Raw genomic sequence first — 11,694 nt, 5'->3', positions numbered from 1 at the left:
CCATGGCCCACGGGCCCAGCCGCTCCGCGGCATGTGGGATCCTCCCAGACCGGGGCGCGAACCCGGTTCCCCTGCATCGGCAGGCGGACGCGCAACCACCGCGCCACCAGGGAAGCCCCAGGAGTTCTGTTCTTAATGGTTCTGTTGCTGTATCACATCAATAAAATTCTTGAAAGTGACCCACCTGTGCATTAATGCTATAAATCTAGCTTATGTTGGGTTTGTTTCACACGTCCTTGGACCCTACTTACGGAATTTTGTTTTGCGCATTAGTGAGACAGTTCTCCTTTTCCATTTGTAGCCTTTAGTCACTAGGATTGGTGTCACAGTTCTCTCCTTTCCTTGTCCTAACCGGATCCTCTGATGCAGGTATCCTTACGGACCAGTCCTGGGGGATGGCGGCTGTTGACCCGTGGGCCTCCTGGGGTGAGTCAAGAACTTTTGTCCCCGGACTTCCCTGGTGGTCCAGCAGTTAAGACTCCACGCTTCCATTGCTGGGGATACGGGTTCCATGCCTGGTCGGGGAACTATGGTCCAACATGCCTCATGGTGTGGCAAAAAAAAACCCCAAAAAACAAAAAAAACAACTTGTGTCCCCATCAGCCACATTGGTTAACATGTTGTGGTCTCTCCCAGCAGTAAACTGCCATTGCCAGGGAATTAGAGCTGGGGAGGAGGGGGCCAAGGGTGTGGGGTCTGGTCCAGCTCTGTCTCTGGGCAGAGCTGGAACAGGGAGGGACCAGAACACCCCACTGGGGGATACAGTGTGATGATATCTTCAGGACAAGATGCATGAGAATGAATGTGTGGCCACTTAGGGCTCAGGCCTGGAAGGTCGGGGAAGAGACACTTTGTCTAAGACAGTGCCTCAGAGCAAGGGGGGATGGTTCATGTGTTTAGGCGCATTCTTTAACTTCTCGGTCCCGCTGCTTTCATCTGTAACATGAGGAGGTAGGGTTTTTCCCTTGCCCAAAGGGGAAGGACAGCGTCAGGAGGTGGAACTCATGTGGGCACACTTCTGGCAGAGAGAACTGTCTCTGTGACTTCACTTTCCTCCCCCAGCTCTGTGTCCTCAGGACTCTACCTGGTGCGTGGAGAAGACCCCTGAGGAGAGGAGGAGGGCCCCCAGGCTTCCAACAGCCCAGGCCCAGGTGAGATGGGGCTTCTGCTTTTTCTTGAAGGGTTGCCCTGTTCCCTAAGGTGTTCAGGGTGTTCCCGGCCATCCCAGTTGATGTACTTCCTCAGTTGACCACAGCTAGGGTTTGGGTAGAGAAGGAATCAGCTAGAAGTTTATTGATTCCTGAGCACAGGTCGGGAAAATTCTGTTTTCCATGACTTGCAGCCTCATTGTCAACCAGCCTGTTCAGAGTCCCGAGCCCCAGCTGTGCTGTGGGCTGTTTGGTAGATAAGAGGCAACCCCCTTTTGGCTAGCAGCCCCCTCCTCTTTTTCCCCTCCCACCTTCCCTCATATATTCAGTACCTGACTCAGATTGATGATGTCTGCTGAGCTGGGAGGAGAACAAGGTGAAGTATTAGCCCCCGTCCTGAGGAGCTCCCATGCCACTTTCCAGGGTGGTTCAGTCAACTACTGAGACCTCACCATCTGCCTAGTGCTGCACATGTGGTTCAGAACACAAGCCAGAGGTGCTTAGGGAGGCCCTGAACCCTGGAGGAGCTGAGCACAACTGATGCCTTGGGAGAGTCTTCATAGAGGCCATGGGGCACAGAGCACCTGGGGTCCTTTTGCTGTGGAGAGGAGGCTGCCTGGGAGATAGAACACCCCTGAGCCAAGGGGTTAAGGGGGCACATCAGCCGGGTGGGCATAGCCTGGTGAGCAGGAACCTGGCCTCCTGTAGCACCATGGGGACACACTGCATGACCAGCATCTGGGTGAAGGCTGACCGTATTAGATTTTAGGCCAAAGAGGCGAGGACAAACCCAGCTGCATCCTGAATGCCCGCCACAGAGCTGGGTCTCCATCCTGGTGATAATGAGAAGCCTCAGAAGTGTTGGGAGCAGGAGGAACCAGGGTGTAGAATGTGGCTGGAAAGTTGCCCCTGGCAGGGGAGTGGAAAGAAGGGGGGCTGTGGGAAGCAGGCTGGCGTATCAGGTTTCAGTCTAACCGGCACCTGGAAGCAAGATCTGAGGTATAAAGGAGTTGAAGCAGGAGGACTTTGTGACTGTAAGAGCACAAGGGTGGCTCCTGAGAGAAATAGGGCAGCACAGTTCATGGTGTTGGACAGGTGTCATCTCCCTCCTCCCATCTTGCTCAGCCCCCTTACTTGAGGCAGCCACTTAAAAAAATGGCTGCCTTTTTTAATAAAAGCTTTATTAATATATTCATGTACCATAAAGTTCAATTTTTTAAAGTGTGTAGTTCAGTGGGTTTTAGTATATTCACAGAACTCTGCAACCATCACCAGTATCTAATTCTAGAACATTTTCATCATTCCAGAAAGAAACCCTATACCCATTAGTAATTACTCCCTGTTTTCCCAACTCGCAGCTCCTGGCAACCACTAATCTACTTTCTCTGTATTTGCGCATTGTGGGCATTTCATGTAAAGGGAATCATATAATGTATGGCCTTTTGTGTCTGGCTTCTGTCACTTAGCATATTTTCAAGGGTCCTGTATGTCATATCGTTTATCAGTATTTTATTTCTTTTCATGACTTGGAAGTAGCCGTTTTTAACTTACTGTTTCAGTTTCTTAGGGTTTTTTCTAAATGAGAGATTTTTATCCTAGTTCTTCAAATTTACATGTACTCTAATGATTCTCTGCTGTGAAAGACAAAAATAGTTTCATTACTATATTTAGGTTTTTCGTTTCTAAGTTAAAATAATGAATCAAGCAAATGTGAGATACTGTGATATAAAAATGTTAATAACATCTCTGCTTAGCTTTACGCCTCCCGCCAAGTTAAAAAAAAATTAAGGAAACCTCCCACGGTTTCAAGGCTGACTGGTGAAGCACGTCGTGAGTATGCTGTCCCCACGTCACAGCACTGCCGTCTCAGGTCTGAGCCACGTAATGAGGGCATCACAGCTTGGGTGACTGGTGTTCGCTGCTCTTACAACGTGCGGTCATTTGCAGACAATCGATAGTGAAGCTAGACTAGGCTGAAAGATGGGCCCTGATCAGTTGCTTGGGAACAGAAGTTAGCTGTAGTGAAGTGCTGTGAAGAAGTTCTAATAACCACTGTGCTGAACTCTGCTGTCAATTTATGTGAGGGTTTCTGAGAGTTATTAGAGTTAATGCCGAGAAAATAAAATGGAGAATTAAAATAACACCACCCTCTAATGTCTGAAGAGTTGTGATTTGTGAGCATGTACTCCTGGCCCCTCCCCACACCCACTTTGGATCTTTCCCTATGGGAAACTCAAGACTTGAATGTGTGAGTTTTGTATTAAGTGAGGTCTTGGGAACACAAGAGCCCCTTATCCCTCTATTGTTCCCTCCAAATTAAATATTTATTGAAATAAAGCATGCACCTGGTGAAAATATCAAATGCTGTCATCCCTTGTTATCTGAATAGTCCGATCTTACAAACATGTTGGTTAGTGAAGTTTCAGCTAGTGGGAGCCCATTGTTTTGATGAATAGGGAAAATAATAATAATATCCCAGCCCATATAGAAACCCCAGCCAGCCCCCCCAAATATGGAAACTCTCAAACCCCCACAATAACAATCCACCAAAGATTTCTGCACAGTAAACATTCACATAAAACACCAGTTAATGGAATAGTCTGCCTCCATCTTTGGTTGTCTCAAGGATGAGCACAGTTTAGTTATATTTTCCTTCTCTGCAAAGAGTTTGCCCTAAAATATTAATAAATAATGAAATTCTGAAGATGCCAGAGAGTATATCTGAACTTCCCCAGGTTCCATGAAGGGGCCAGTTGTCAAGAGAATTCAGGTAATGCAGGAGCAATCAGATGAGATCCTTAGCTGTCAGGCAAACAGCTAAGACCCAGCTCAGCACCCCCTACATCCTCCCTTAAACCCTCCTGTAGTTTAAACGTGAGGCTGGTGTGTCAGATTTCATAAAGTGCCTTAGAATGTCTAGATAAACGATTATACTTGTGTACAAAGCAACATGTCCAAAAATGTTTACAAGAATTTGGGTGAAACATCTTTGCAAGTCATCCTGGCAGATGATATTTGGAAAGTAGGAGTTCAGGTAAGGGTTACCTGTGAAATGGAAGGGCTCACTCCTACCTAGGGGGTGGGGCCCTTCTCTGTCCTGCTTCCTTGCTCCTAAGCATTAGGTAACAGTGAGACTTTCGTCTCCCAGCCCCACCTCTTGTCTCCACAGCTGGTGAGACTAGGTGCCTATCTTCTCCTGTCTCTTCTGTTTCATCACCAGCCTCAGTTTTGCGTTTTCTTTGCATCCCTAAAGCCTCCACGAGTTGTGGGCCCTGACATTGGGGCATATTCCACTGGGGGTCTTTTTTCTTCCTGATTGGCAGTCCATGGGCCCTTCCAGTTTTGATGACATCTCTCAACTCTGAAAATATTTTTTATTTAAATTTTTATTTTGACAAATTCCATAACTGCAGAAAAGTGTAAAAAGTGATTAAACAGGGCCCCACTCCAAATTAATCATCATTAATGTTTTGCCATATTTGCTTTTCGTTCCTTTTAGTCCCCAATCACGTTCTTTTCCCACCCTTCCTGAGAACAACCACTTAAGATACGTGCACAGTTAATCCATTTTTCTACTCATGTGTAGGTAATATGTTTTTTTTAACAATGCTTTTTCTACATGTAACTTTTCTACACCTTTCAAGGTCAATTTTGAGGTCCATCCATGTGGTAGATGAAGGTCAAGTACATTCCTTTTGCCACATCAGAGAAGCACACTCTATTCATCTCTTCTGAGAATAGGCTTATAAGTCCTTCCTCCTTCCACCATTTTTCCTATTCCAAACAAAGCCCTGTGGAAGTTCTTATAGTTTTACTTTGTGCGCACATCTAAGTTTATCTAGGCATACCCTGGAGGCAGCACTTTGCTGAGTTTTAGGGTGTTTGTGTTTTCAGTGTGACCAGTGCTGCCACGTGGCTCTGAAAGAGCAAAGCTCCTTCTTAGTCTCCCCACTTAGAGAAGGTGCCTGTTTCCCTGCATCTTTGCTGCCACTTGACAATATTAATATCGGGTCTTTTAATTTTTGTTTACCTCAAGACCACAAAAGTATATTGCATTATTTTAATTTGCATGTCCTTGATTGCTAGTGAGGTTGAATATCTTTAAATGAGTTATTGGCCATCTGTATTTTCTTCTTTCTATGTGTGTCTCCCATCCCTAAATTTCTGTAGACTCTCACATTAATATATAGGCATTTCATGCTTTCTGGATCCTGAGTCTTTGCTGCACATGGATTATCTTCTCCAAATCTGTAGCTTGTCTCTATGGTGTCTTTTATCAGTGAAATGTTTTTTGGTATATTTTTGTCAAATATATCTGTCTTTGTTTATGGCTAGTGTTTTGTGTCTTTTTTAAAGAAGTCCTGTGTTTTTTAAAAATTCCCTCCTGTTTTCCTTTATATTATTTTTCTGAGGTCGTCTGTTAGATGGCCCCCTGACTGCTGTGTTTTTTATCTCTTCTTCATATTCTCTGAGCCTCTTGTATTATCCTGTCCTATTTTATACCGAATCTTTCCAATCTGGGAATTAGAAGTATATAGGTCATTGGAAGTTGGATGTGACTGCTGCCTGGATTCTCTGTCCTCTTAGCTGCTAAGTTCAGTCTTTCCACCTGTGCAGATGTTCCTCATGTGTGCAGGGGCCCCCTGGTCTGTCTTTGTTTACCAGAGAAGAGCTGTGAGGCTGTGTCTGACAGATCTGCTTTGTGCACCTGAGCAGGTCTGGTTCCTGATTGACCTGCCTCTAGGTCTCTGTCTCTATCTGTCTCTCTCCCTCTCTCCCTCCCTCCCCTGACAAGTCTCACTCTAATCTCCATGTGCCTCGGTGGGCCAGGATCACCAGGTCGGTTCTGCTTCTGGTTTCCTGGGTGCACAGCTGGCTGTTAGGCCACAGACCCCTCCCCTCTCCCTGTGTTGGGCTGAAGGGGTCTCAACTCCAGGGTAGTCACTCATCCAGGCAGCCTGAGAACCTCCCACACTCTTGAGTATGAGGAGGGTCCAGGGAGTTTTGCCCACAAGGCAAAGTGGCTGGCAGGGATGTGGGGCAACTGGCAAAGTTGTCCTGAATGTAGAGGTCCTGAGTATAGACCTTGCAGCCTGATTCTCCTGACTTCAGTGGCATTTAAGCTCAGAGCTCAGAGCCTCTCCTGGGGTCCTGCTTCCCCTGCAGCCCCTTCTAACGTGCAGGCCTGGGGTCTCCTTTGCTCTCTTTCCTTGGTCAGCCACACTCATCTGCTCCCCATCTTGCGGGAATGTGTAGAACACCACCTGCCGACGGCCTCTTCGCTGGCCCGTTACGTGGTTTACTTTCTTAAAAAAAACTTTAGGGGATTTAAAAACCCTACGAGTTTCCTGTTGCCGCTATAACAGATTACCACAAACTTAATGGCTTAGAACAACATGAATTTATTCTCTTGTTCTGGAGTCTGAAGTCTAGAATGGGTCTACAGGGTTGTGTTCCTTCTGGAAGCTCAGGGGAGAGGCTGCTTCCTTGCTTTCCTTTGCTTCTAGAGGCTACCTGCCATTTCTTGGCTCATGGCCCCTTCCTCCATCTTCAGTGTGCATCACTCCGACCTCTGCTTGCATTGTCTCCTTTTCTCTGACGCAGACCCTCCTACCTCTTTCACTTGAAAGGACCCTTGTGATTTCATTGAGCCCATTGGATAATCCAAGATAGTCTTCCCATCTCAACATCCTTAACGTAATCACATCTCTGTAACTATGACATCTTTTGTCATATTAAGGTAACAGTCATTAGGACGTGGACCTCTTTGGCAGTGCCATTATTCAGCTGACGACAGACACCCACATTCAGCAGCCTTAGCAAATGTCACCTTCCAGCTTTCTGCCTTTTTCTTTATTCGGACAACCTTTAAAAAAAAAAAAAAAACGAGTATTTTATAGTGAAGCACAGATACTGTATCATTTCACACTTCTCTGTATGTATCTGACATACATACCTTGTAGAAAGTAAACACAATACCTTTATCACACCCAACAAAATTAACAACAGTAATTCCTTACTATTACCTAATACCAAACCCGTATTCACTTTTTCCCACTTGTCCCCAAAGTGTCTTTTGCAGTTGGTTTATTCAGATCAGGATCCAAGCAAGGACCACACGTTGCATGTGCTTCATATACTGAAGAAACCAGGTCACCTGTCTTGTTGGGTTGCCTGATTTTGCCCTTGTGATGTCCTTGGATGAGTTCCTCTATCCCACTGTCTCCCATAGACTAGTAGTTGAGCTAGAGGCTAGGGCAGATGCAGGCTTTGTATTTTGGGCAAGAGTACTTGATAGGTGGTGCTGGGTCCTTCTTACTGTCCTGCATCAGTGAGCACAGGTTGTCTGGTTGGCCCATTTCCAGGTGATGTGATGGATTAGTGGGTGCAGGTATTGTCAGCCTGACCCCTCCATCGGACATTTCCCTTTCTGCCTCTCACCTGTGGTTTAGCAATAATCGATGATCATTGCCAATGTCCACTATTTTATTAGGGGTTGCAGAATCTCTAGTGATTTCATTCCTTCTGTGTCAATTAGATGTGGTGGTTTGGTTCCTTTTTAAGTATGTGTATGGGGATCTGTTGAGGTCTTGGGAAGGGTGGGAGGTGAACCTGTGGCTCAGTCCACCAGCTTGACAGCTGCCACGGTGTGGGTTTGGACCTTGTTAACTGTTGAACTTTGAAGCCATGTAAGTAGGTGCCACCCTTCAGGGAGATTAGGGAGCGTGAGACGGGCACACCAGGAGCACCCTGGGCAGGAAGCCCGGCCTCCCAGCTGGTCTCCCAAGTGTGATCACTCTGAAAGTGCGTTGAGTTTATGTATGGTGCACACTTAGGTTTTGTGCACTTCTCTACCCGAGTGTTACATTTAAGTTAAAAAAGCTTACCCCCAAAATGTAGAAGCAGCAGCCAGTAAGGAAACAGGCCTGGGCATGTCTGTAAGAGGAAAATCAAAAAATTGGAATTGAGGAGTCCAAGGTTAAGGAGGGTTTCACTTAAGGATGTTGTGATTAGCAGTTGTAAATGCTTTTTGGAGTTAGAGAATCACTGGAGCAGAAGCAGTTCTGTGTTTCAAGCCAGTCATGTGAAGGTGGAGGAGGAGCAGTTCAGACCAGCAGAGTAAAGTCTACACTGAAGACCAGCATGAGGGCTGACCCTGATCGGAGATGACTTGCAGGACAGAAAGGAAGGCCGCATGCGGGTGAAAGAGAAGTGATTAGCAGGCTGTGAGGAAGTGGAAGGATGCTTGGAGTGGAAGCGCACTGCACGTGTATCCATTCAGTGGGTGTTTGTCCTGGGGATGATTCTGCACTGACATGGAGGGGAGGACCATAGTGCACAGACAGGCCAAGAGGGGGCCCTAGGAAGGAGCAGGGGCTGTGGGGTTTGTTGCTCGCTCACCTCCCATGAAGCACAGCTTGCTCTCCAGTCCCCTGCCCCACCCTGGAAGTGCCCAGATACCTGAGGCTCACGTTGATGGCTTCAAAGGACTGTAAGGGATGCATTCATTGCAAAAATCAGACTTCCCTTTAGCTTTCTAGTGGGTATTCCTGGTTCTCTTTTTCCTAAAAACATCAATTTGAACTTTTTCAAACTCAAAGTGCTTTGACAGCAACTGTAAGTGATTCTCTTTGGCTTGGGCTGCTCTGCTCAATCCTGTCTCACCCCTACCTCCAGTCCTTGGGTCAGAGACAATCTGGGAGTAGAAGTGTCTCTGCTGTGGCCAGGAAGGTGGTCACCCTTCCAGGTCCTAGATCCACACGTGGAGCAGACTTGAGCCCCAGGTTCTCTGGTCTGTGACCAGGGCTCAGAGTCTGCATCCACCCTGGTCCTGGTCTCGGTCGTATTAAGTGACTGCAGTTCCAGAGAAGCAGGAGGAATTGCCCAGATGGGAGTCCTGTCCATACTAGCCAGTGTTAACTAGAATTGGGCAAGATCTTAGGAGAGACCTGCTCGTCTTTATTGTGGTTATTGTGGGCCCAGATATCTAACTCCCTAAGAGTACATCCCAAATGCAGGGCCCTGGGTGGCTCCCAGTGAGACCTGACCCATGTCAGTGAGAATACTGAACGCATCCAGGACAATTCCTCTATGTACTTTCTCCTCCCCAGGGCTGTCAGCCTCACTCCAGGCCCAGAAAACAGTGGAGCGGGGTGGCTCTGGGCTGAGGAGGAACATGTGTGTTCTTTTAGGAACCAGTGACCTTCAAAGATGTGGCTGTGGACTTCACCCAAGAGGAATGGGGGCAGCTGGACCCTGTTCAGAGGACCCTGTACCGTGATGTGATGCTGGAGACCTATGGGCATCTGCTCTCTGTGGGTAAGGCGGGGACTGCCCAAGTAAACGATGCTGTCCCCCTTGTGATCCCCTGTGCTACTCTCTGTTTACAAGCTTACGAGGCCTTAGAAGGGCTGATATGATCTTGAGCCCTGAGGTTCAAGGACGAAATCCCTATTGCTCATAAAGCATGAAGTGAAGTCTTTCATGAGAAATAGGCAAGGGAGGGTTACATGGCTCTACAAGTCTGTGTTTTTCCTCCACATGTAGGGAATCAGATCGCCAAGCCCGAGGTCATCTCCCTGTTGGAGCAAGGAGAAGAGCCGTGGTCAGTGGAGCAGGCATATCCTCCTCAAGGCACTTGTCCAGGTGAGAGCAGACCCCAGGTGGGAGCGAGGAACCTTCCTCCAAGCCCTCCTTGTTTGAGAAGTGGGCTGAGGCCGTGAGGAGTTCACTTCCTCAGAGACGGTCACAGTTCCTTCCAAGGAGCTTTATCCCTTATATTGACTTTTTTCTGCTGTTGATTCAGAGCAAAGATGCCCACCTTTTTAACGCGGTAACAGTTTTTGTATGCTACAGTTTCCCTCCTCGCCTCTCATGTTCTCTGCTTTGTCCCTTTGTCTAAGAAGACTTCTCATTCATTTACCTGCTTTTTAATTTTTTATTGCCAAACTTGTGGCCTGTAGACACTGACTCTTCTTTCAAAAAAACAACAAAAAATGTTTTTTTAATATAGATAATGTATTTACATGATTCAAAAAACTCAAAGCTATATAAAATGTGTAACTGAAAAAAATCTCATTTATACTCTCTCCTCTTATCCACATTATTATTATTCTCCAGAGAGGCACACAGACAGACACACAGAGGCACACACAGGTAACCACTTTCCTTTTACTATAAATTTTGGGGTTATTTTGTTAGTGGTTGCCCTGGGAATTATAATTAATATCTTAATTTATAACAATTTAGTTTGCGTGACTATCAGTTTAATATTGATAGTATATAAAAACTTTGCTTCTGTATAGCTCTGTCCTCCCTCTTTTGTGCTATTATTGTCACAAATTACATCTGTACATGTCTCAACATAGATTCATAACATTTATAATTTATTTATAATTATTGCTTTATGTAGTTGTCTTTTAAATCAGATAGGAAACAAACAAAAAATGCATTTGTATGGTCTTCTTGTATTTACCTATGTAGTTACATTTACTGGTGGTCAGTATTTCGAGTTAGTGTCTTTCCGTTTCAACCTAAAGAACTCCTTTTAGCATTTCTTGTAGGGCAGGTTTACTAGCAGCAAACTCTTAGCTTTTGTTTATTGGAGAATGTCTTGATTTCTCCATTTTTGAATGATAGTTTTGCCAGGTATAGAATTCATGGTTGACATATTTTTTTTTTCTCTCTGGCCTCCGTGGTTTCTGAAGAGAAATAAGCTGTTTATCTTGTTGAGGATCCCATGTATGTGATGACTTGCTTCTCTCTTGTTGCTTTCAGGATTCTCTCTTTGGCTTTGGCTTTTGAAAGTTTAATTACAGTGTGTATGCGTGGGCCTTCTAGATTCCCAGGAATATGTTAGAACTTTTCAAATCTATGGACATCTCACTCCTCAGGTTTTCCTTTCATTTTCTGGTTTGTGTACTGTGTACCCCATCTGTTTTCCTTCACCTCAGACAGTAACGCTTTAAAACATTGCCATTAAATGTTTGACAAATACCTACTTCCTAGAAGTTTTTAGCGCTATGCAAGTTCCCACAAGCCTATCAAGTGGGGTCTTCCTGGGAACCACCAAACAGGTCAGATAATGACTGTTCTTTGGGAATGAGGCTTTGAAAAAGCTCTAGCTTTGTTCTGTTCCTTCTATCACCAGAAATGTGAGCTGTTATTTTCCAAGGCTACTGCTGAGTTGAGGAGTCAGATGGGATTAGGGTAAGTTAAAATGCCACAAAACTCACCATTATTATTGAAACTCAGTTTTCCTTGAATAAACTCCCTGGGTTGCTGCAAGGCTTTGGTTAATTTAGAGAATTCTGAAGAAACTTATTCTGTCAGGTTTTGCCAGTTTTATGGTTGCTTTTATGGAGTGGTGAAATTTCACTGACGTCTTACCGAGGTTAATTACTTGCGATAATTTCTATTGTTTGTTTCCTGAGTTTCTTTATGCAACTATAAGCATATAGGCATATGTAGTTACTTTTCACCTTTCCAAAGGTAGAATACAATACACATCGTTCTGTATCTTGTTGTTTTTAATTTAACGATGTAC

At 45.5% G+C, this 11,694-nt stretch overlaps 1 protein-coding gene across 6 annotated transcripts in view; it reads left to right on the top strand.

Annotated features, from left to right (window-relative positions):
- The window catches only part of LOC102994539 (zinc finger protein 606), a 79,457-nt gene that overhangs the window by 44,945 nt on the left and 22,818 nt on the right, over positions 1-11,694 (top strand). For all 6 annotated transcript variants that reach the window (XR_008615427.1, XR_008615426.1, XR_008615424.1 and 3 more), the window contains exons 5-7: positions 370-426; positions 9,341-9,467; positions 9,696-9,794. Coding sequence is in view for 1 of the 6 variants with exons in the window: in XM_055078840.1 (XP_054934815.1) it covers positions 370-426; positions 9,341-9,467; positions 9,696-9,794 (283 nt within the window). In the remaining 5 variants the exon portion in view is untranslated. The remainder of the gene's footprint in view (positions 1-369; positions 427-9,340; positions 9,468-9,695; positions 9,795-11,694) is intronic.

The sequence above is a fragment of the Physeter macrocephalus genome, chromosome 17 (assembly GCF_002837175.3).
Source record: "Physeter macrocephalus isolate SW-GA chromosome 17, ASM283717v5, whole genome shotgun sequence".
Classification (NCBI taxonomy): Eukaryota; Metazoa; Chordata; class Mammalia; order Artiodactyla; family Physeteridae; genus Physeter; species Physeter macrocephalus.
This window is presented reverse-complemented; position numbering and strand designations above follow the sequence as displayed.